This window comes from Erpetoichthys calabaricus, chromosome 18 (genome assembly GCF_900747795.2).
Source record: "Erpetoichthys calabaricus chromosome 18, fErpCal1.3, whole genome shotgun sequence".
Classification (NCBI taxonomy): Eukaryota; Metazoa; Chordata; class Cladistia; order Polypteriformes; family Polypteridae; genus Erpetoichthys; species Erpetoichthys calabaricus.
The window spans coordinates 78300048-78326490 of record NC_041411.2 but is presented as its reverse complement, the minus strand read 5'-3'; the positions used below and the strand labels follow the sequence as shown (position 1 = coordinate 78326490).

The 26443-nt window shown below is 42.0% G+C and overlaps 1 protein-coding gene across 1 annotated transcript in view; it reads left to right on the top strand.

Annotated features, from left to right (window-relative positions):
• The window catches only part of LOC114668700 (filamin-B), a 245519-nt gene that overhangs the window by 56819 nt on the left and 162257 nt on the right, over window positions 1–26443 (top strand). Inside the window, exon 2 of the mRNA XM_028824598.2 lies at window positions 20764–21012. Coding sequence (XP_028680431.1) covers window positions 20764–21012 — 249 coding nt within the window. The remainder of the gene's footprint in view (window positions 1–20763; window positions 21013–26443) is intronic.

The following is a 26443-nucleotide window of genomic DNA, read 5'->3' as shown; positions in this document are numbered from 1 at the left end:
GCTTTGGGAATGACTACAAACCCGCACTTCACGTGGCAAAAAGAAATTGTTGTTATTCAGCTCACTTCGCTCCACGAGTCGGGGAGAAGCGGAAAGGCAGGCTTTTTAAAAACCGGCTAGTTTTTTTGATGTGCTTGGTCAAAAATGGCCTGCAGACCACGACCGGCAGCCCATCTTCAGCGTCCACATGTGAAGCCCGCCAGCCTTCTCCGCCTCGCACTGCAGTCTCCCGCACTTTTGCCTGTGACGCGCGTGATTTCACCCGCCCCCGCGGACACGCGCGCACGCTCCCGCGACAAGGGGAACGAAAGTTCCTTCAGCGCCGCTTCAGCATCTGCGCTTATTGTGCGTCATCGGGCGAGGGGTTACATTAGTGAGGTTTTGTAAAACTTTATTTCACTTTCACAGATGCTCAATGTTTTGATAACATTTGTGTACCTATTCTTCAGGCTGTTAGTATTTGTACAGAACTTTGTTTCTTTTTTTTTGTAATCTTATACGTTTTTGATTGTTTACCTTGCTTTTTCAGTTGTCATTTTGCATACATTATTTTTCTAATATACATTTTTGCTTTGCTGATTTTTTACTTTTAATATGTAATACTCAACCTTTAGTTTTTAGTTTTGCTTTTTTCTTTGCTTTAAATCTTTTATGCTTTTATAATCAGATAGATAGATAGATAGATAGATACTTTAATAATCCCAAGGGGGAAATTCACATACTCCAGCAGCACCTTACTGATACAAAAGACAATATTAAATTCCATCCATCCATTTTCCAACCCGCTGAATCCGAACACAGGGTCACGGGGGTCTGCTGGAGCCAATCCCAGCCAACACAGGGCACAAGGCAGGAACCAATCCAGGGCAGGGTGCCAACCCACCGCAGACAATATTAAATTAAAGATTGATAATAATGCAGGTAAAAACAGGCAATAACTTTGTATGATGTTAACATTTACCCCCCCCCCCCGGGTGGAATTGAAGAGTCACATAGTGTGATGGAGGAACGATCTCCTCAGTCTGTCAGTGGAGCAGGATGGTGACAGCAGTCTGTCGCTGAAGCTGCTCCTCTGTCTGGAGATGATCCTGTTCAGTGGATGCAGTGGATTCTCCATGATTGACAGGAGTCTGCTCAGCGCCCGCCACTCTGCCACGGATGTCAAACCGTCCAGCTCCGTGCCTACAATAGAACCTGCCATCCTCACCAGTTTGTCCAGGCGTGAGGCGTCCTTCTTCTTAATGCTGCCTCCCCAGCACACAACCGTCTGATAGAACATCTGCAGCATCTTATTGCAGATGCTGAAGGACGCCAGCCTTCTAAGGAAGTCTAGTCGGCTGTCCTCTCTTACACAGAGCATCAGTATTGGCAGTCCAGTCCAGTTTATCATCCAGCTGCACTCCCAGGTATTTATAGGTCTGCACCCTCTGCACACAGTCACCTCTGATGATCACGGGGTCCATGAGGGGTCTGGGCCTCCTAAAATCCATCACCAGCTCTTTGGTTTTGCTGGTGTTCAGTTGTAGGTGGTTTGAGTCGCACCATTTAATCATGTTTTCTTGCTGTTTTATTTACACAGTATTTACATGTTGTGTTAAACACTTTGAGCATGGGAAAGGTGCTGTACACATAAAATGTATTTTTATTATCACTGCTTATTATCTTATTAGCTGAAGATTTTCTTTTATCCATAGCGACTTACAAACAAAAGTAAACATCAGTCCGGTGGGCTGGTTAGGACCGAGTGTTACAGGACAAGGGTGCACAATTGGTCATCACAAGCGAAGAACTAAGAACAAAATCCTTAGTTGCAATAAACTATTAAAGCCAATGAGCTAGATATTCACCAAAGAAGAGAGTCTTAGAATGTTACCGAAACACATTGAGGGAGGCCAAATGTTTTCGAGTGGAGGTGGGCAGCTCGTTCCACCACCTAGGTGCTACACATGAAAAGAGCCGGAATTGAAATTTGATGCCACACAGTCATGGCCGGATTAAGGTGGTGCTATTGATGCTGTAACATTAGGCCCATTCCTGAAATAGGCCCAGATGAAAACAGGCGAGAATTTTCCGGAAGCTGAACAGTTTTCCTTTGCTATATTAACCTCAAAATAATTCTTAGAATGAAATTTGGAGTCTGACTTTCAGACGCCTAGACACACAGCGTTACTTATTATACAGTTACTATTGTTCTTTATGTATTTACAAGGGGGCCTCCGCCCCCTGCTCGCTTCGCTTGCCTACCCCCGGCGTTGGGTATCCTGAAATACATTAGTCGAGCTCGTTCGTCTTGGAGCCGTACCCGCTTTGCTTGCGGCATTTCAGACGCGCGTTGTAGGCGCCTGCGTTCATTGATTTTATCCAGCCGGGCTCGTGTTTGTATATCCGTCAGTTGAGGTTCGTTCATTTTGTACCCGTGCCTGCTTTGCATCCGCAGTTTCAGACGCGTGTTGTAGGCGCCTGCGTTGATCTTATCGAGGTGGGCTCGTGTTTGTATCGTTGAGCTGTATTGTGTTTGAATTCGGTGTAAAGCATTCAGCGGTTTGTACAATCCCAAGCAGCACATTATTCCTAACTTCACCCCGCAGTAGTGCCACTCACAATATGGCGGTGACGCCTGCGCCTTCCGTAGTAGTGCCACTCACAATATGGCGGTGACGCCTGCGCCTTCCGTACCATCATTGTGGACCTGTGGGGTCGTTAGTCGTTAGCTATGGGCGTGTTGTTGCTTCATTTCTCATTCATGTCAGTTGATCTCTTTCGTTTTTGGGCCGTGACTCCTTCGTTCACGGTGGATATGACTTCGCGTGCGGTTTATGAGACGCACGCTGTACGCGCCTGCGCAGTACGTCTCATGGTCCCATTGCCGTGTACCTGCGTCCATGCCATCCGGTTTACCATTCTCGGTTAGTAATATGCATGCGCACTCAGAAACCGGTGACTGTGAACGAATCAGCAGAGCTTACCATGTACCGGCTTTTGTCATCGTTGAATCTTTCTCTGACATTTCCAAACGTCGAGATTGGGTTGTGCATCTATCTGTGCATGATGGCGTCCAATGCCTGTGGCGAGCGGAGCTTCTCAAAGTTGGGAATAGTCAAAGGAGAGCTGTGGTCCTCAATGGGGCAGGAAAGGCTAAGCATGCTTGACTTCACTGACACGATCGAAGAATATGCGCTTGCTAAGGCTCGAAAAACAGCAGTATATGTAAGCAGCACTAGCGCAGTAGTTAGGGTGACAATATGCCAAGGTTAAGTTGTTCTGGTTTAGCCTTTTCTGCATTAAGTGCACTTTTCAGACAATTGCTATTGAATGTCGATGTTACATAGTTTGATGTTAATCTGGAGTTGTTACGATACTACATCGTTATTATTATTCATGTTCAATAAAGGCTGGCTGGTTGCGTCGCAAGCAATTAAGGCTCTGTGGTCGGTCTGAGTGCGCATGTATGGCGAGTGTCGAATGCACAGGCACCAATGCTGAGAAAAAATAGGCTTGTTTTGTGCTGCAGCATCAGGCCCAATTTCGTCTTAATCCGGCCCTGCACACAGTGGTGGCGTCACCTGTCGCTGCTCATAAGAGGACTTGAGTGGCCAAGAAGGAACAAAGGGCCTCATGATATACATGAACGTAGGAGCTGACCTGTTGTAGTCAGGCATCAAGGATCTGAACCTAATATGTGCGGCTACAGGGAGCCAATGTAGTGCTTATTTGCAATGAAAACTGCTAAATTATTGAATTCAGAAATGCACTTTAATCATTCTGGTAGTGAATGGAGCAATATAAAACATGTTATTGGTTATTAAACATCTTAACAATGAAAAGCACAACATAAAGTTCTAACTTATAACGGTGGCAGAGTGGGATTTTACCATGATTTTTGGGAAATGACCAATCTGGACGCAACCTGTGCAGAGTTTGCACATCCTATTCCTGCCCAGGTTTCCTACAACTGAGGGGGACTCTGATTTCCTCCCACATCCCAGAGATGTGCAGGTTAGGTTAACCAGCAACTCTAAATTTTTCCTGGGGTGAGTGATCAGTGATGTGTTTCCAGTGATGGTTCCTGGCTTCAAGGGAGAGGTTACAGCTTCCATCATGCCTCTGTTTGAATGAATTAAGGGGGTTCGGTGACCAGATGGATCAATGCTTTGTATTGCTGCTTGATGTGTAGGAAACACATGCAATAAAAACTGACCATCTATAAAGTGTTGTTTTTACTTGTAAGAAAGGTGCTATATTGTGCCCGACCTGACACAGATTGACACGGGAGGCACATATAAAATAAAAACTTTTTAATTTTTTTTCAGCTGGAGGGCACATCTTCCCCATGAACCCTCCAGCCACAACACAGTCCCAAAACACAGTATAGTCACCAAGCACCTTCTTCTCTCACCACCACTCCTCCTCGGCAAGCTTTGTCCTCCTTCTCTCGATGGTGGTCGCTGGCTCCCTTTTATTGGGTACCCGGAAGTGCTCCAGGTGGTTGATTGCTGACATCCGGCTGCACTTCCGGGTAAGGCGAAACCAGTGCCCAAAAGGGGCCAGCCGCGCCCGTTGCAGCACCCCCGGAACCCCACAGAGCTGCACAGCACTCCAACCCCCATGAAGCCCTGGGAGAGTCCGAGGCACCGCTGCAACCCAGGTGAGGCTGCCATCTAGCGTCCAGGGGGAGATAATGGGCTTCCCACCCTTGTCCCCCTGGCAGATGTGGTGAAGGGGCGTCCCAGCCATCCGTCACATACTGTATAATGTATTTATTAATTGCAAGAAACCACATGCTGCTTTTCAGAGATATGCAGAGGTATAAATTCTCCTTGAAGGTCGTCATCATCATTCTCTGAATATAACAATACATAAACCCATCCATCCATCCATTTTCCAACCCGCTGAATCCGAACACAGGGTCACGGGGGTCTGCTGGAGCCAATCCCAGCCAACACAGAGCACAAGGCAGGAACCAATCCCGGGCAGGGTGCCAACCCACCACAGAGATATATAAACATGTTCCTCAAGTTAGTATTTTTGTTGACAACCTAAGTGTTCTAACAAGTTAATTTTAAAATCAAAGCAAATAATTTGTGAAAGATGTACATCTATGAAATAAAAACTGGAAAAAAATATATACATTTTATTTTAAGTAAAATCCATCCATCCATTATCCAACCCACTACAGTATATCCTAACTACAGGGTCACGGGGGTCTGATGGAGCCAATCCCAGCCAACACAGGGCACAAGGCAGGAAACAAACCCTGGGCAGAACGCCAGCCCACCACAGGGCTATTTTAAGTAAAAAGATTTTATTTATTTATAAATGCACTAGAAAGGAAAAAATACAAATTTCTTTCACCACAATTGTGTCCCATTCTTACTGGAAGATTTTCTGTGGATAATTCAGTTGGGTTGGCTTAAATAGTGGGAAGGAGAATAAACATCTTCCATCTTTTGGCTGCTCCTGTTAGGGGTCGCCACAGCGGATGTCTTCCATATCTTTCTGTCCTCATCATCTTATTCTGTCACACCCATCACCTGCATGTCCTCTCTCACCACATCCATAACCCTTCTCTTAGGCCTTCCTCTTCTCCTGTTCCCTGGCAGCTCTATCCTTACATTCCTTCTCCCAATATACCCAGCATCTCTCCTCTGCACATGTCCAAACCCATATCTCCCTGTCCTCTGCCATCTTGTTCTCTTAAACCCATCACCTGCATGTCTTCTCTCACCACATCCATAAACCTTCTCTTAGGCCTTCCTCTTCTCCTCTTACCTGACAGCTCTATCCTTAGCACCCTTCACTCATTATACCCAGCATCTCTCCTCTGCACATGTCCAAACCAACGCAATCTCGCCTCTCTGACTTTGTCTCTCAACTTGAGCTGACCCTCTAATGTCCTCATTTCTAATCCTGTCCATCCTCGTCACACTCATTGCAAATCTTAGCATCTTTAATTCTGCCACCTCCAGCTCTGTCATGTTGTTCTGTCACACCCATCACCTGCATGTCCTCTCTCACCACCTCCTCTTAGGCCTGGCAGCTCTATCCTTAGCACCCTTCTCCCAATATACCCCTCATCTCTCCTCTGCACATGTCCAAACCAAAGCAATCTCACCTCTCTGACTTTGTCTCCCAACCGTCCAACTTGAGCTGACCCTCTAATGTCTTCATGTCTAATCCTGTCCATCCTCGTCACACTCATTGCAAATCTTGGCATCTTTAACTCTGCCACCTCCAGCTCTGTCTCCTTCTTTCTGGTCAGTGCCACCATCTCCAACCCATATAACATAGCTGTAATTTTTGCCCCTACTAATCACACAACAAAAACAATGACAAATCTTTATAGGAAAAAAAATTATTTTCACAAAAATGCAGAGTGTGGCAAAAATAAGCTCTGAAGAACACAAACCGCATAGAAGGCAATGCCTGCAAAAGGCAATCCCAACAGCGACCGAAGTCCACAATCCAAAATCTTTAACTCTGCCACCTCCAGCTCTGTCATGTTGTTCTGTTACACCCATCACCTGCATGTCCTCTCTCACCACCTCCTCTTAGGCCTGGCAGCTCTATCCTTACCACCCTTCTCACATTATACTCAGCATCTCTCCTCTGTACATGTCCAAACCAAAGCAATCTCACCTCTCTGACTTTGTCTTCCAAACGTCCCACCTGAGCTGACCCTCTAATGTCCTCATCCTGTCCATCCTCGTCATGCCCAGTGCAAACCTTAACATTTTTAACTTTACCATCTCCAGCTCTGTCATGTTGTTCTGTTACACCCATCACCTGCATGTCCTTTCTCACCACCTCCTCTTAGGCCTGGCAGCTCTATCCTTAGCACCCTTCTCTCATTATACTCAGCATCTCTCCTCTGTACATGTCCAAACCAACGCAATCTCGCCTCTCTGACTTTGTCTCCCAAACGTCCCACCTGAGCTGACCCTCTAATGTCCTCACCCTGTCCATCCCCGTCATGCCCAATGCAAATCTTAACATTTGTAACTCTGCCACCTCCAGCTTTGTCTCCTGTGCCACCATCTGCAGCCCATATAACATAGCTGGTCTCACTACCGTCCTGTAGACCTTCCCTTTCACTCTTGCTGATATCCATCTGTCACAAGGAGAAGGAGAATAAACATATTTTTCAAAAAGGCAGTTCTCTTTTATTTTTTTTAGCATGATTAAACATTAGGCGTTTTTGTTGAAAATTGCATTTTTATGTGCGCTGGACACTTCAGATTTTTTTGTTCGTGTAGCTGGCTTTATTATCTCCCAATCAATTGTGTGACCTTTCTACAATTGGCTTTGCATGAAACTGTTTTTGGGTTTCCTACCCACTAAGAGTAGCAATTTAAAAAACAATCGTGGAGTTTAAATATCAGCATTGTAATGCTTTTCTCCATAAATGCCTCAGGAGAGAAAACAAGCAAACTGTGAAAAGTGATCTACTTGAGTTTTTGAAATGCGTAACATGTTTCAGAATGTCGAATGAAAAGCCTTCACCCAGTCGAGGGAATTCATTTAACACAGAATGAGTTCATTTTCAGTAGTTTTGGTGTCTGGCAGTGGAAGTGGTATAATTATTACAATGTGTACCTTTGAGGCAGCCTGTGCCCAGAGGGCAATGTGGACCTTTTATTCCTATGTTCTTCTTCTTCTTCTAAAAACAGAAATGTCATTTTTTTTAAATTTTAAATCTCTGGCAAATCTATCTGGTTAAGGGCAGGAAGTCTTAGCAAGTACAGAATGTGAGGCTCTCGTTAGGTAATGAGAGGTTCAGTGTTCTCTTAGAATCATTTTGTCTAAGAAATTATAAAAGCATCAAGTCTTTTCTATGTCTGTCACCTGAGGGCAATAAAGAAATTTTTGGCATTGAGTATTTGTGGACAGACTGTTAAGATGAGCCGCTCTGCAGCTCGTTCTCAAGAGCAGGCCAGATTAGAAAGGAAACCTCTTTCTGCCAAAGCTGAATCACAGAACAACATTCTTTGTCACACTCTGTGGAAAATCTGACTGGTGTGGAACCACACCGCCAAGGGCTTCCCCGTGTACATTACTGGAATACATCAACTCTGGAGCTATAAAGATAAATCATACACAGGAGGTCTTGCAGAAACCAATTTGTCTGTTTTAACGTCTAGGCATCGAGGTCCCACTTAAATAAAACATCTACAGGCTTGTCAGAGACCATCTAGATCAAAATGTTTCCAGGTTTGTTGGAGTCTAATGAAATCACCACTTGTGTACCTGCCAACACCACTAGGGTCCCAGCAGGATGATACATGGGCACGCAGGCAGAGAGCATTAGGGTATAAGGAGATTAATACATACGTGCAACAGCTAGTCATTGTAGTGCCACTAGAGTCTATTTGGCTTTATGACTGTCATGGTCCTGGACCAGTACTTACAGAATTTAAATAAGTACATCTCCAGGTTTGTCAGGGTCCAACTATGCTTGAGACCTAAGCTCAAAAGTGGATGGCTTGGTACAGTTCATCTGGAAAGTATTCCCAGCGCATCACTTTTTCCACATTTTGTTATGTTACAGCCTTATTCCAAAATGGATTAAATTCATTTTTTTCCTCAGAATTCTATACACAACACCCCATAATGACAACGTGAAAAAAGTTTACTTGAGGTTTTTACAAATTTATTAAAAATAAAAAAAACTGAGAAATCCCATGTCCATAAGTATTCACAGCCTTTGCTCAATACTTTGTCGATGCCCCTTTGGCAGCAATTCCAGCCTCAAGTCTTTTTGAATATGATGCCACAAGCTTGGCACACCTATCCTTGGCCAGTTTCGCCCATTCCTCTTTGCAGCACCTCTCAAGGTCCATCAGGTTGGATGGGAAGCGTCGGTGCACAGCCATTTTAAGATCTCTCCAGAGATGTTCAATCGGATTCAAGTCTGGGCTCTGGCTGGGCCACTCAAGGACATTCACAGAGTTGTCCTGAAGCAACTCCTTTGATATCTTGGCTGTGTGCTTAGGGTTGTTGTCCTGCTGAAAGATGAACCCTCGCCCCAGTCTGAGGTCAAGAGCGCTCTGGAGCAGGTTTTCATCCAGGATGTCTCTGTACATTGCCGCAGTCATCTTTCCCTTTATCCTGACTAGTCTCCCAGTTCTCCACAGCATGATGCTGCCACCACCATGCTTCACTGTAGGGATGGTATTGGCCTGCTGATGAGCGGTGCCTGGTTTCCTCCAAACGTGACGCCTGGCATTCACACCAAAGAGTTCAGTCTTTGTCTCATCAGACCAGAGGATTTTCTTTCTCATGGTCTGAGAGTCCTTCAGGTGCCTTTTGGCAAACTCCAGGTGGGCTGCCATGTGCCTTTTACTAAGGAGTGGCTTCCGTCTGGCCACTCTACCATACAGGCCTAATTGGTGGATTGCTGCAGAGATGGTTGTCCTTCTGGAAGGTTCTCCTCTCTCCACAGAGGACCTCTGGAGCTCTGACAGAGTGACCATCGGGTTCTTGGTCACCTCCCTGACTAAGGCCCTTCTCCCCCGATCGCTCAGTTTAGATGGCCGGCCAGCTCTAGGAAGAATCCTGGTGGTTTCGAACATCTTCCACTTACGGATGATAGATCCCACTGTGCTCATTGGGACCTTCAAAGCAGCAGAAATCTTTCTGTAACCTTCCCCAGATTTGTGCCTCGAGACAATCCTGTCTTGGAGGTCTACAGACAATTCCTTTGACTTCATGCTTCGTTTGTGCTCTGACGTGAACTGTCAACTGTGGGACCTTCTATAGACAGGTGTGTGCCTTTCCAAATCAGGTCCAGTCAACTGAATTTACCACAGGTGGACTCCAATGAAGCTGCAGAAACATCTCAAGGATGATCAGGGGAAACAGGAGGCACCTGAGGTCAATTTTGAGCTTCACGGCAAAGGCTGTGAATACTTATGTACATGTGCTTTCTCAATTTTTTTATTTTTAATAAATTTGGAAAGATCTCAACACTTTTTTCACGTTGTCATTATGGGGTGTTGTGTGTAGAATTCTGAGGAAAAAAATGAATTTAATCCATTTTGGAATAAGGCTGTAACATAACAAAATGTGGAAAAAGTGATGCGCTGGGAATACTTTCTGGATGCACTGTAACTGTGGTATTTTTGACTGTAAAATAAAATATATGAAATATACATTATATATATATATATGTATATATATATGTATATATATGTGTATATATATGTATATATATATATATGTATATATATGTATATATATATATATGTATATATATATATATATATATATATGTATATATATATATATATATATATATATATATATATATATATATATATATATATATATATATATATATATGTATATATATATATATATATATATATATATGTATATATATATATATGTATATATATATATATGTATATATATATATATGTATATATATATATGTATATATATATGTATATATGTATATATATATGTATACAAAATGGAGAAAATGAATCGCATGTCTCAAGCTTTTTATTCCTAAGCTTTCGATTTCTACCAGGAGTCATCATCACAGAAACATGATTAGACTTCCAGGAATCTAAGGCAATATGTAGCAAATAATTTGTATTTGGGATTGATGGTGGCGGGGGTTCGGAGGGTGTTGGTCTTATTAATTATTTGCATGTTCTTCTTTTCAAGCCTGCATATGCTGGGTTCAAGTCCACATATCTGTAAATGGCATTTTCAGTAGATAGCCATGTTTCAGCCACTTCTCTGGCACTTTTAGTATTAGCTTTGAATTTTACTTGCACTGAGTCTCTCTAACTCGGCACACACCGAAACTTGGGATACGCTACGTTGACGACATCTTCATCATATTAAAAAGTGACCAGCTTTCCAGAATGATTTCATCTGAATATACATACAGTATATTATACAGTATACAGTATTGGTGGACTACATAATATAGTATGGGGATATATAAATATATCCTTCCGAAGTTTAGATTTTGCAGTTATGCCAGTTATAAACAGTAATAGCAAAAGCTATTCTAACGGGAAACTCTAAACGTTTTAATATGAATGGTGTAACAGAGGCACTATATAGGCGCCTGACCTGACACAGATGGACACAGAGGCTCCTACCAAATAACAAAGATTTTATTTTTCTTCACCCATGGGCGCATGTCTTCCCCATGACCCACAGGCAATACACAGTCCATACAGCACTTAACCAACACCACCAAAACACTCTTCTCCTTTTACCACTCACTCCTCCTCTAGCTTAGTCCTCCTCCTCCCGACTCTGGCTCCTTGAGTGGTGGTGGCTGGCCCTTTTTATAGCCCACCCAGAAGCGTTCCAGGTGCTTGACCACCTGGTCCTAAATTGCACTTCTGGGTGGGGCTGAAGATTCGTCCAGCCAGGCTGTTGAAACCAGACAGCCCCTCCTAGCGGCCACCCCGGGCCCCAACCAGGCTGTGGAGGACTCCAACTCCCATGGAGCCCTGCGGGAGGTTGGGGAATCACCGTCGGCCAGGGAGGCTGCCACCAAGTGTCCCGGTGGAGGTATTGGGCTGCCCATGGTTGCTCCCCTGTAACATAGGCAGCAGGGGCGTCCCGGCTGGGCATGGGACCCGACCGTTTGTCACAATGGCATATCAAGATCTCCACGGAAGATGTACTTCGTTACCTTTCTTGTCGCCTGTTAAAATTTTACAGGTCATTGCCGTGCAACCGAACGACAATTTTCGCATTCATTTATTTGACTTCATCGTGTCTTGGTGCTAGGATTGCCCTGGTACTCATTTCATCTGTTCAGGATGAATTTCTTCAATAAGATTTGGACATAATATGTCTTTTTTTATTAGGAACTTAAAGTGAGGAAAACGTAAAAATTTATAAGAGCTGAGAGTGCTGGAAATGTGTCTGACAAAAGCATTCACACGAATTGTCCCAAGGGTCACGGGGGTGTCTGCTGGAGCCAATCCCAGCCAGCACAGTGCACAAGACAGGAAACAAACCCCGGGCAGGGCGCCAGCCCACCACAGGGCACACCCACACACCAAGCACAATTTAAGATCACCAATGCATCCTAACCTGCATGTCTTTGGACTGTGGGAGGAAACCCATGCAGACACGGGGAGAACATGCACACAGGGAGGACCCGGGAAGCGAACCCAGGTCTCCTAACTGCAAGGCAGCAGCGCTACCCACTGCGCCACCGTGCTCCCATTCGTAAGTAGTTATTCTAGCAAATAAGTATCATTTTATATATTTGTGTTTGGTGTTTTTAATCTTAAGGGGCCTTTTCCTGCGTGTTAATATTCGGGTGGCAGGGTGGAAATTCGGTAGGGCTTAGGTGTTGGTCTGATTTTATCCATCCCTCATTTTAAAAGCATACAGCTTCGTTGCTACGCAAATCTGATAACATCCTCCGCACAAGCTATAAGCTGGGGGGGTGCGCTAAAAAGCTGTCTTAGACAGGTAGCAGAGCTAGTCCACCCATAAAGGCTTCTAAAATGGTGACGTAACACACTTAAAACTTGAAAAATTCTTTATTAAAGAAATAATATTCAAACTTGTATTTAAAGGCAAAGCTTGAAAATTAAGCTTCCAAAGTATATATATCTCATGAACCTAAACAAAATATCCAAAATAAAAATTTCTAACATGCCAATTCTTTTCACAGTAACTCTTCTCACAGTAAGCACTTTTACATGGTCTATCAGCGCAGGCTCGTCACGAGCCCACTGGAGTGTAACATGTTCTTGTATCGAGGTAACAGTTTCCCAGGGGGCAAATACTTGCATACATAGGCTGTGAAGTACTTGGGTCCCACCATACTGACATATTTGCACATGCTTTGGGCTGTAAAAATGCAAGATTTTGATTGTCTCCAGAAGAGGAAGGCAGAGAAGTCCCTTCATCCTTTTTTAAGCACGATTTGTGGTTTCTTAAAGCCACAATTGGGTCTTACATCATTAACCACACAGAACTGTGAGCTCCTATTGAGAAAACAACATGTGTGTTTAGACTGGTGGGAAGCGTCTCTAAGGACAAAACCAGACCAACCCAACAAAAAACCTCTTCTGTGACTTGGGTTAGAGCTAATGACAGCTAAGGAATGGGCACCATAAAGTGTTGGTGGCCTGTGATGTGAGGGCGAAGCCTTTGCTCTCGGAGAAGAAACTCTTACAGGCCCATTGGATTAAGCTAATTTACTTGGAAAAGTTGAAAACTCTCAATCATTACATTTTTGCAACTACTTCAGATATTAATCTTGTTAATCTAGTAAACCGTTTTCCTTTGTCGTGTTGCTTAGTATCCCTGCATGCTTGTAAAGCTTATTTTTAAAGGCTCTTTACTGAGAAAATGAACAATGAAAGTTGATCCAACTCTGAAGTATAGTTGGCTCACATGAAAATTAAATGGATAAACCACTCGCGCTTGAATGCCTTTGTGGGTTCCAGTTGAAATCCACTTTTTCACTGTTAAGTCTGAAGGATAAACCAAGCCAAGGTGCTAATTAGTGTGGAAACTGCCCTATCGCTTTACATGAGTGCATCGTGATCCACGATAATCTAATGTACCCTCAAAGGTTTTTCACCTAGTGATGACTTCAGTGAGGTTGGCACTGGTATGACCTCCTTCAATCTCGACGTAATTTATAGTATATTGCCTTTCACATTGTCCCGAGGAACTTTACAAAGCAAAGAGAAAAGCGATTGTGTACAAAGCAAACTAGATAGATAGATAGATAGAAAGGCACTAAGATAGATAGATAGATACTTTATTAATCCCAAGGGGAAATTCCCATACTCCAGCAGCAGCATACTGATACAAAAAAACAATATTAAATTAAAGAGTGATAACAATGCAGGTATAACAGACAATAACTTTGTATAATGTTAACGTTTACCACCCCTGGTGGAATTGTAGAGTCGCATAGTTTAGGGGAGGAACGATCTCCTCAGTCTGTCAGTGGAGCAGGACGGTGACAGCAGTCTGTCGCTGAAGCTGCTCCTCTGTCTGGAGATGATCCTGTGGCTGTTACTGCAGTTACGGCAAAATTTCATCTGTCACCTTGACGTGCAGTTGACTTACGTTTTCACTCCCAACATTTTACTGATTTTTCATTCTGCCAAGGTTCCCAGTCTGTGAAGTATGTAATGAATGCTCAATATCCTAACTTTCTTTCATAAAATGTTCACAATTCACCAGTTATTTGGTTGATTTTTCACAGTAGTTTTGTTTTGGCAGTGAGGGGTATGCTGGTGCACACAAGCTGCTGCACCTCTCCGCTTCCTTGGTTTCTTTCATTGTGTTTTTGTTTAATAGATAGATAGATAGATAGTGTAGTTGGTAGGATTAGATAGATAGATAGATAGATAGATAGATACTTTATTAATCCCAAGGGGAAATTCACATAATCTAGCAGCAGCACACTGATAAAAAAACAAAGAGTGATAACAATGCAGGTATACAGACGGACAATAACTTTGTATAATGTTAACGTTTACCCCCCCAGGTGGAATTGAAGAGTCACATAGTGTGGTGGAGGAACGATCTCCTCAGTCTGTCAGTGGAGCAGGACGGTGACAGCAGTCTGTCGCTGAAGCTGCTCCTCTGTCTGGAGATGATCCTGTTCAGTGGATGCAGTGGATTCTCCATTATTGAGAGGAGTCTGCTCAGTGCCCGTCGCTCCGCCACAGATGTCAGACTGTCCAGCTCCGTTCCTATAATAGAGCCGTACCAGTTTGTCCAGGCGTGAGGCGTCCCTCTTCGTTATGCTGCCTCCCCAGCACACCACCACGTAGAAGAGGACGCTCGCCACTAACGTCTGATAGAACATCTGCAGCATCTTATTGCAGATGTTGAGGGACTCCAGCCTTCTAAGGAAGTATAGTCGTCTCTGTCCTCTCTTGCACAGAGTATCAGTATTGGTAGGCCTAAAAAGTCCTAAAACTAAAAGAATGAAGTTGATTTCAAAATAGTTTACAGATTAAGGTGAACAGTCCATGTACTTTTTGGTATTTGAAATTTTATTTTAGAAGCAAAAAGGAAAGGAATTTTCAGATTTTGATTTTTGATTAAAGAATAAAATGAGGGAAAATCAGGTTTTTTTTAATTCTGTGGTAACAAATAGCAGTCATAAACTTAAAATTACACATAATTTTCCGGATTTATTTGTGATTCAAATAATGAAAGTGTTATAGCTCAAAAACAATAAAACAGACACATTTTCATTGTCTGAAACCGGAGGTGGTGGTACTTCTGCGCGATTTTTGACGACACGTGCGAACAGTCCTCCTTATAACAAATTGACCAATGGCCTTGAAGTTACACTGCGTGGCATCAGCAGAGGATGGACCGTTACATTGTTTTTCAGAACAGTAAAAAAGTGACACTCCGGGACGAGGACATGACTGCAGAAAAACTGAGTCTGTTTTGTTGTTTTTGAGCTATAACAATTTCATTATTTGAATCACAAATAAATCCAGAAAAGTATGTGTAATTTTAAGTTTATAACTGCTATTTGTTACCACAGAATTAAAAAATGCCTCATTTTATTCATTAATCAAAAATCTAAATCTGAAAATTCCTTTCATTTTTGTTTTTGCTTCTAAAATGAAATTTCAAATACCACAAAGTACACGGACCCTGAACGATGCCCAGTGTGAAGGAGCTTTGAATTTCCAGAGGTATTTATCTCTCCATTATATAAAAAGAAATCCAGTGACAAAGCTGAGACTTTTTTTGAAGAAGCCCCACGAGTCGAAACGTTGGCCATGAGATTTTTTCAAGTCACGCCCTCCTCCTTAGTAGCTAAGGCATTAGACTAAAAAACAAAGTCTTCCATTTCACTCTCCACTATTATGAATATTGTAGCACATGCTGTTTTGGCACTCTAGCATTAAGTCTCTCTATTATAAATGAAAATCCTGAGATGAGACGAGACTATTTCCAAGAGAGTCTTTCAAGTCCTGCCCTCCTCTCATATTCAACCACACCCACCGTCCTCTCACCTCTCAATCATGTGAATGATTTTGTCAGACACAGTTCTTGCTCTCTCAGCTCTTACCAATTTTAACGTTTTCCTCACTTTAGGTTCCCAATTAAAGAAGACGTATTATGTCCAAATCTTATTGAAGAATTTCATCTCGTAGAGTTATCAACAGTAAAAATAAGTACACGGGCAATCCTAGCGCTGAGAAATGATGAAGTCAAACAAATTAATGGCAAAAATTTTGATCGGCAAATTGGTTAAATGTGTATCAATAGACTGTACTGAAACAGTTGGTGGTGATGTTGCGGAAGATGAAAACATCAACTTACAATATCCCGAAGAATATCAACAACCATTAACACCGTCCGGTCTTCCTCCGCACGAATTACTGTAGAAAGAAGTATGCATCCAACAAAGGTAATGTAGTACATCTTCAGGGGATAATATCAGACAATAAAGGAGATCTTGATATGCCATTCGTATTAAAATGTTAACAGTTTCCCATTAGAATAGCTTTTACTATGACAATTAACAAATCTCAGAGACAAACATTCGAAAAAGTCATTTTATTTAATAGAAAGAAAGAAATGAAATTCAATCACGGGCAGTTATACACTGAAAAAAAGGGAAATGGCAGGTTGTTACATTTACAAGAATGTGTTTCCTTTATATTACATGTATTGTTTATGTTCCACTTTTGAACATAACTCGATCATGTTTAATTTATTGAATCTTGTGGGATGTGCAGTATACTAATTTCAGTCATTTAGGTAGAAGTCAAAATAGTTATATTTAGTCCTCACTGGAAATTAATATGCACCAAGCGGATTTATCATCAGCAGAGGTTGGATAACTTGGCGGTAAAGTCATGTGACTTTCAACGAAGCAACAGGTTGTCGCTGGTTTAAGAGGGAAAGGTTAGTGAAATCCACCCATCCATTCATTATCCAACCCGCTATATCCTAACTACAGGGTCACAGGGGTCTGCTGGAGCCAATCCCAGCCAACACAGGGCGCAAGGCAGGAAACAAGCTCCGGGCAGGGCGCCAGCCCACCACAGGGCACACACACACCAAGCACACACTAGGGACAATGTAGGATCGCCAATGCACCCAACCTGCATGTCTTTGGACTGTGGGAGGAAACCCACGCAGACACGTGGAGAACAAATTCCACGCAGGGAGTACCCGGGATGCGAACCCAGGTCTCCTAACTGTGAGGAAGCAGCGCTACCACTGCGCCACCGTGCCGCCCCAGTTAGTGAAATAAAAGTTAAAAAAATGAAAACACACTCACACAACGAGAAATATTCAGATATTCATTTAAAATACTCAATCACACAGACTAACGTTACTCCGTTTTTTCTTGTATTCTCTTTTAATGTTTTATCAAGGCCGGCATGGTGGCGCAGTGGTAGCGCTGCTGCCTTGCAATAAGCAGACCCTGGGTTCACTTCCCGGGTCCTCCCAGCATGGAGTTACCTTATTGACATGAGCCATGTTTGTTTAACATAACATAATTAATTTAACAGAGAATTAAAAAGTTTCATTCATTTTATATAAAAATGTCATGTTGTTTCAGAATATGATCATTTAGTGCATTAAGCATAATTAAATTATTTTTGATAAAAATCAATTTTATTATGTGCAACCGATGTACATATTTTTTTTTTATTTTAATCTGACATGCCACTTTTTTCAGTGTACGTTGCATTTTCACGATGAAATTCCAAACACAGAATCAAAATTCAAAGCGATCTTGACGAAAATTTAATTAAAAAAAAAATTGTTTTTACTGAAGTTTTACAGTAAAAGTGCAAGTTTAAAAAGTCTTTGCGTGTTAATTTCAAAGCTAAACAGAACTAAATCATATTATGCAACGAATAACTTTATAACGCAACATGAAACACAATTTACTTTCAAATTATTACATTTTACTATTTTTTTTAAATATGGTTAATTACTCACTGTAATGTAAAATAGTTCTGTTATGCATGTGCAACAATTCTCATGAAAATGACAAATCTGTTTAACAAATCTAAACAGAACTAAATCATATTATGCCACGAATAACTTTAACGCAACATGAAGCACAATTTCCTTTCAAATTATTACATTTTACTATTTTTTAATATGGTTAATTACTCACTGTAATGTAAAATAGTTCTATTATGCATGTGCAACAATTCTCATGAAAATGACAATCTGTTTAAATTGTACATCCGCATCCCCACACGCGAGCGGCAGAGAGGCTAGCGTGTAGCACAGCAGGCCCGGGGGTTTGGCAAGTGAAGCCAGCAGGGGACAAAGCCCGCCAGTTTAAACAAAAAATACTTGTGTGTGTTGCACTTTTTGAGGGTATGACGAGACAATCGGATTGTGTGTTTTATACGAAATGAGTAAATTGATTTTGTAAGGTGCAAATTTAATGATTCAACTCCCATCACTGCTTCTCTGTACATCACGGTGCAAGATTGGTTCATATACCGGTGCTCACGCTGCACAAACGTGTATACTTTCCTGTTGTCCAGCATTGGTATCTTATCGAGACCCATTCTCTCGGAATATTTTCCGCATGAAATCATGAGAATTTTTTTTTTTCCTTAGCCACCACTACAAACTTCATGAAAGTACATAGTAAAAAAAAATATCATTTTTGTGGTCGGGTATTCCATTAACACTTTCTTGAAGGTGTTTATTTTTCTGAACTAGATGTACTCTGTGAATCCCACAGTGACAAAGAAAAATATTCTTATAAAAATAAATAGGTACCTACACTGGCCATAAGCAGCAGAAAAACTCAGCACGTGAAAACCACAAGTCATTTACATTTTCTGAACTTAACCCAAAACCATCTGCGTCCCACCACTTTTTTGAGTTTTTAAAATCCTAAGTGGTGAATTTAGATTTCATTATGCTTCCCTGCAAAGCCTTGTTAAGTAGACTCCGCTTGGGGTGCTTGAGTTGGTGCAGTGTGAGCAGCGGTATATTAACCAACCTTAATAGTAATAATAATAATAAATTCTTTGCATTTATATAGCGCTTTTCTCACTACTCAAAGCGCTCGGCGACTGCAGGTTAAGGGCTTTGCTTAAAGGCCCAACAGAGCATTTATAGGATTTGAACTGGCAACCTTCCGATTACCAGTGCAGATCCCTAGCCTCAGAGCCACCACTCCGCACTGGGATTTACAGAGAAGCAATGTTGGGAGGTGAATCGGTAACCTTGCACCCTACAGGTTCACACCATAGCCCCCTAGGCCGCACTGCATTGTCTGTAGGGCATTTTTTAAGGTGAGCAGGTTTATAAAGTTAAGCAATACAATAAAGGAAACTTGTATGTTACTGTGTTTGCCAAAATGTAAAAGTGCTATATAAAGAAAATAAAAAGAGTCTGTGAACTTAACACATTGAGTTGATCAAACTCCGTTTAGTTGTTTTTAGTCTTTGATGTTAGGTGAAATTGTTCCTCCTTGCTGTGTCAAGTTAGATTTTTAAATTTTACTCCATTGACGTGATATAAATGAAGAAAATTGTTTACCAATGCCGGGAAAGACTTGTCTTTTTCTCCTGCTGATCGTATAAAACAGCACGGTGGAAATGTGTTCTCTAATTATGTTTCCTTTTGTCTGTTGCCACAGAGAATAGGATTACAGGAATTAGGACCTTACAATTGTACAAGTGTTCTGTATGAAAGGTACTCCAGTAGCCAGGAGCTGCTACACCTCTGGGGCTCGGGGAGGGATGATGCACAGAGGAGAGCAATGGAGAAGAACGGTGGCTGCTGGGAAACCATTCAGGGCTGGTCATGGCCAGTATGTGTGTGGCATTCATAACACAGCGGTCCTTTGTAGTGGAGTCAGCCGAAGCTTTTGCCAGTGCCGTGTCTGCCTTAGATTTGTGGTCACAGGAAAAGAGATGTGCTGTGAAGTTAGGTCACCTTTTTGGTCTGAAACCTTCATCCTTGCATTCTTCAGAGGCTCCCAACCCATAGAGGGGAATAATGTACATCCATCATGCCATATTAAAGAGTTACTATACCATGCTGCCTCCAACTTTCTCACATGAAGATCTGTTTGAATTCCTGCCCAGAAATTGGCCCTCATGGTGAAGGATCCAGTATCATCCATCCTGCTATATCCTAACTGCAGGGTCACGGGGTCTGCTGGAGCCAATCCCAGCCAACACAGGGCACAAGGCAGGAAACAAACCCTGAGCAGGGTGCCAGCCCACCGCAGGGCACACACACACACAAAGCATACACTAGGGACAATTTAGGATCACCAATGCACCTAACCTGCATGTCTTTGGACTGTGGGAGGAAACCCACACAGACACGGGGAGAACATGCAAACTCCACGTGGGGACTACCCGGGAAGCGAACCCACCTAACTGCGAGGCAGCAGCACTACCCACTGTGCCACCGTGCCGCCCGGATCCACTATCAGTGCTAAAGTATTAAACTTGGGCAGTCGGTCCTTCAGAATGCAAAGCTGCAGTGGTACTGTATATCCAGCCAGTGCTCCAAAGTGTTAAAAAGAACAAGTGACTCTTCAGACCAGCTCATGTTAACTGTTAAAGAGTACTAACATTATAGCATTCTCTTAGATTGCATTTCCTAAGACTGCTCTTCTAACCCTTGGTGGTATCATTGGCGCGTGCTGGTCCTTTAGAATGCCATACCCTCTTATTAGACCGTGTGTTTACTAACACTTAATCCATAACTGCCCCTAACATATTTTTTCCTGTTATGTTACTGATGGTTGCTCATTTTCTTCAATTATAGATAGCAAGGCAATTGTGGATGGTAACCTGAAGCTAATCCTGGGGCTCGTATGGACCTTGATTTTACATTACTCAATATCAATGCCAGTCTGGGAGGATGAGGATGATGAGGAAGCCAAGAAGCAGACACCAAAACAGAGACTGCTGGGCTGGATTCAGAACAAGATCCCTTACCTACCAATCACTAACTTCAGCAATGACTGGCAGGACGGCCGGGCACTGGGGGCACTAGTTGACAGCTGTGCTCCAGGTAAGTGGCACTCCTATCTCTCCCAAACAGGCCAAGCTTGACTACTCGGTAGGCTAATGCCAGTCTGATTAGTCATAAACATTTTTCCTGCAATACGTCCTGTGAGTCTTTGGACAGTGCATCAGCAGTAAGTAAAATCACTTCCCCAGGATATTTTGTGTTATGGAGAATATTTGGCACAGCTTAAAAGAAAGACTTCCCCAATGGGAAAAGTTGAAATCTTGTTTTATTCATTATGTGAAGAGTAGGTAGCCTATATCAGATTCCTGAGAGTGGCATTCTGATCAGAAATGATGGAGTTTGTTAGCTGCTTTGATTTACTGATAGTTGTATCCCATTTGATTTTGATGGAGTTGACTGACTGCTTCTGATTATATAAGAGACTAGGGGGGCTTCACTCGCCAGCTTCCTAGCCTGTGCTATGCACTAGCTCTCTTTGCGGTTTTACCACTCGCATATGGGGATGCAGATGTACAATTTAAACAGATTTTTATTTTCATGGGAATTATTACATAAGCATCAACGCAACATGTAACTGCCCGTAATTGAATTACATTTCTTTCTTTCTATTAAATAAAATGACTTTTTCGAATGTTTGGCTGTGAGATTTGTAAATGGTCTTTGCAAAAGCTATTCTAACCAGAAACTGTTAATGTTTTAATATGAATGGCGTATCAAGATCTCCTTTGTTGTCTAATGTTATCCCCCTGAAGATGGACTACATTACCTTTCTTGGTTACATCCTTCTTTCTACAGTAATTTGTGCGGTGGGAGACCGGACATTGTTAACGGTCATAGATATTCTTCGGGATATTGTAAGTTGATGTTTTCATCTTCTGCACCATCACCACCAACTGTTTCAGCATCGTCAATTGATACGCATTTATCCAATTTGCCATGCAACTGACCAACATTTTTGGATGTATTTAACCAATTTGATGTGTAACCATTTGACATTTTTGGATGTAATTTAATGTGTAACCGTTCGACATTTTTGGACGCATTTAACCAATTTGCCATGCAACCGACCAACATTTTTGGATGAATTTAACCAATTTGATGTGTAACTGTTCGACATTTTTGGACGAACGTTCGACATTTTTGGATGTAATTTGATGTGTAACATTTTTACACATCGACATTTTTGGACGTATTTAACCAATTTGATGTGTAACCATTCGACATTTTTGGATGTAATTTGATGTGTAACATTTTTACACATCGACATTTTTGGATGTATTTAACCAATTTGATGTGTAACTGTTCGACATTTTTGGACGTATTTAACCAATTTGATGTGTAACCGTTAGACATTTTTGGATGTAATTTGATGTGTAACATTTCTACACATCGACATTTTTGGACGTATTTAACCAATTTGATGTGTAACTGTTCGACATTTTTGGACGTAATTTTATGTGTAACCCTTCGACATTTTTGGACGTATTTAACCAATCTGATGTGTAACCGTTTGACATTTTTGGACGTATTTAACCAATTTGCCGTGTAACTGTTCGACATTTTTGGACGTATTTAACCAATTTGATGTATAACCATTCGACATTTTTGGACGCATTTAACCAATTTGCCATGTAGCCGTTCACCATTTTTGGACGAATTTAACCAATTTGATGTGTAACCGACTGACATTTTTGCCGTTAATTCGTTTGACTTCCTTATTTCTCGGTGCTAGGATTGCACGTGTACTCATTTTTTATGTTGATAACCCTTCATGATGAAATTCTCCAATAAGATTTGGACATAATATGTATTCTTTAATTGGGAACTTAAAGTGAGGAAGATGTTAAAATGTATAAGAGCGCAGGAAGCGTGTCTGACAAAAGCATTCACACGAATGAGAGTTGAGAGTCCTGTGGTCTTGTTTGAAAATGTTTGAGAGGAGGATGTGACTTGAAAAAATCTCAAGGCAAAAGTCTCGTCTCGCAGGACCTGAAAAAAATCTCTCTTCCAAAAAAGTCTTGCCTCGTCGAAGGATTTTTTTATATAATAGAGATTAGAATTGGAATGGAAATGGTGGAGTAGTTCATCCATCCATTATCCAACCCATTATATCCTAACACAGGGTCACAGGGGTCTGCTGGAGCCAATCCCAGCCAACACAGGGCACAAGGCAGGAAACAAACCCCGGGCAGGGTGCCAGCCCACCGCAGGGCGCGCACACACACACCAAGCACACACACTAGGGACAATTCAGTATCGCCAATGCACCTAACCTGCATGTCTTTGGACTGTGAGAGGAAACCCACGCAGACACAGGGAGAACATGCAAACACCACGCAGGGAGGACCCGGGAAGCGAACTCTTAACTGCGAGGCAGCAGCGCTACCCACTGTGCCACCGTGCCGCCTGGAGTAGTTCAGTATCTTAGAAATCCTGAAAGTAATGTTCTGATCATTAGGATTTAACAAGTTTCTTTTCATTTTGCACACTTGTGCCCTCAATAGAAGTTTTGAAATCTGTCAGCTGCGTTGATTTCCCGAGAGAAGGCTGTTTAAGACTCCTGAGAGCGGCATTCTAGACATAAAAATGGTGAAACTAGCTAACTAATTCAATTTTCTAAAACTGACTTCTTGATTGTTGTTGGTGGTTGAGGTTGTTGATAAGGACATCCTCATATTCTCAATTGGAAACTTTGGATCACTTGTAATTTTGAGGTTTGGGAATTGGTGGACTGGTTTGGATTCTGAAGAAGTCTGTCCCAATTAGACAAGCTGGAGTGGGGCGTCTGCTTCAAAATATTAAAGACTCTCACATCAAGCAGTACTGATCAGTGCAGAACATTAGCCTCCTTCCAGTTCACATCCTCCGTGAAATGTGTTCAAGATTGCACTGAGATTGCCAAATGTGTATTATATGCTTGTTGTTGCATGATATTAGTTATGTTGCATTACTATTTGTAGCTAAATGTGTTACACATATTGAACATTTTAAGTGTTTGACCTGCTGTTTGACATTTTGTCTATTTTGTTTTTAATCAATAAAATTAAAAACTGTATTGTGTGAATAAAGTTAAAACTGATTGTCATCCAGATCATTGGTTGGCTTGTAGCGGTCTGGTGCCGCTAAGATTCACACCGTTGAAGAGACGGTTGTCTCACAAGCAGAGACAAAAAAACCCACTGGTAATCAAACAACAAATAAAGAAACAATAATAATGAAAACAAAGATCCCACCCCAGTTCCCCTTACGGTAATGTATAATAAACACGAAAACAAACCACAACATTAAACACTCTATGGAAAACGGCAATGGGTGAAATGCAATGATGGAAGTAGATAGTCCAAAGATCAGCGCGTTGAATGGCAATGTAAAGATAGTCCTACTGGTATTTTCTGACGAAATGAAGACGGATGAATGGGATCACTGCGGTTTGCTGGCACCCTGCCCAGGGTTTGTTCCTGCCTTGCGCCCTGTGCTGGCTGGGATTGGCATGACCCTGTGTTAGGATATAGCGGGTTGGACAATGACTGACTGACTGACTGACTGAATGGGATCAAGAATACTCCTTTCTTCACAGGATGACAACAAATCCTCGGACAGTTTCCCTGTGCAGGAAGACACCAGACAGACCATAGCCCAAAACAAGAGATGATCCAGGACAAAACAAGAATACACAGGTATCTGAACGGAAGGTAGATAGACAGGAACTTCAGACACGAAACACAAAATACTCCTTTTTTTTTTTTCTGGTAACACTTAGATCCCCTTTTAAACGTCGTCCTGCCTCCTTGTACCCAACAGCTCCTGCACCCTCAGCAGACGACCAATAAGAGCCACTGCAGGGACTGCTGGGAGTTGAAGTTTCAGTCCCTAGTAGCACCGCTACAGGCTTCATGTGTATTACTGAAATGGAATCACTTTATCTGATAAAATTTGATGTAATAACTTGAGTCTTACTGACCTGTAACTTACTTTTTGTAATGCAATCTTTCATATCGATAACTTTTCACTTTTGTTGAAAACACTGTGGAAGAAACCTCAGAGGAACACAGGAACAGTTCAAATCAATCAGCTTTTTATTCAGTCACAGATGAGTACATGGATTCATGCATTGCAAGACAGAAGAGCAAAGTTCTATTTTTCAATCGGCTTTTAATATTTTCTTCTTCCTCCCCCTTCCCCTTATTTATCAAAAACAAACATCGTTTACTTAAACATTTTATTTTATTACGCTAATGGGCCATCTGTTTCTTTTTTTTTATATTTTACTTGTCAGATAGACCCTAAAGAAGGAAAGGTCATCGTTCCTGTGTCAAATAGACGTGTTCCTAAAGAAACTGGAAGTTGTCCCGGGTCTTATGTCAGATGCCTGTATGAATAACCAGCCGTCAGAGCAGAACGGCTTTGTCAGTCTATTAACTTAGGGGTTCATTTTTCTTTCACAATACAGTAGACCCCCGTGATGTCATGGTTTCAGAGTTCGCGGCCTCAGTTGTTCGCGGATTTTTCCTTAGAACGTAACTAATAATTGTTAGCGGAAACTGCAAATATCCTCCGCAATTTTTTTTTGACTTTTTTCATGGCAATACTGCACTGTAGAGAGAACAGGAAGCAACCGTAGAGGAAAATGCGGCTTGGGATGGTGAAAGTAGCCAATCCGAGAGCGTTGTACTCTACTACAATTTGAAACTGCAACTCCCAGCCGTCCCTGCAGTGACTCTGATTGGGCTTCTGCTGAGAGTGCTGGGGCAGTTGGGGTCAAAGGATGTCAGTGCGGCTTTTAAAAAGGAGGCCGGTGACCGAAAGAAAAAAAAAAAGTTTTTGTAATTTGTGTTCCAAGTTCCTGTCTGCCTACCTGCCTGCCTGCCTTTTCTGTTGGGTTACCTGTACTTATTCGTTTTGTCCTGGATCGCTCCTGAACCCGTCCACCCGTCTTCACCATTTCAGGAACTACCGGTGGGACTATCTTTACATTCCCATTCAACATGCGGATCTCTGGACTATCTGTCTTCATCGTTACACTTCATCCGTTGCCGTTTTTCATGGACTTTACGGTGTATGTTTTGTTTGTGCTTTGTTGTATTTAATGTATAATCGCCGGAAGGGGAACAGGGGTGGTATTGTAGTGTTCATTTAGTTTCATTACATTACTTATTTGTTGTTTGATTACCTGTTTGCTTTGTTTTTGTCTCCACCATAAAAAATAAATAAATCGCCGTCTTCTCGATGGTGTGAATCTTTCATCCGTTGCCATTTTTCATGGACTTTACTGTGTGTGTTTTGTTTGTGCTTTGTTGTATTTAATGTATAATCGCCGGAAGGGGAACAGGGGTGGTATCGTAGTTTTCATTTAGTTTCATTACATTCTTTATTTGTTGTTTGATTACCGGTTTGCTTTGTTTTTGTCTCCACCATAAAAAATAAATAAATCGCCGTCTTCTCGATGGTGTGAATCTTAGCGGCACTGGAC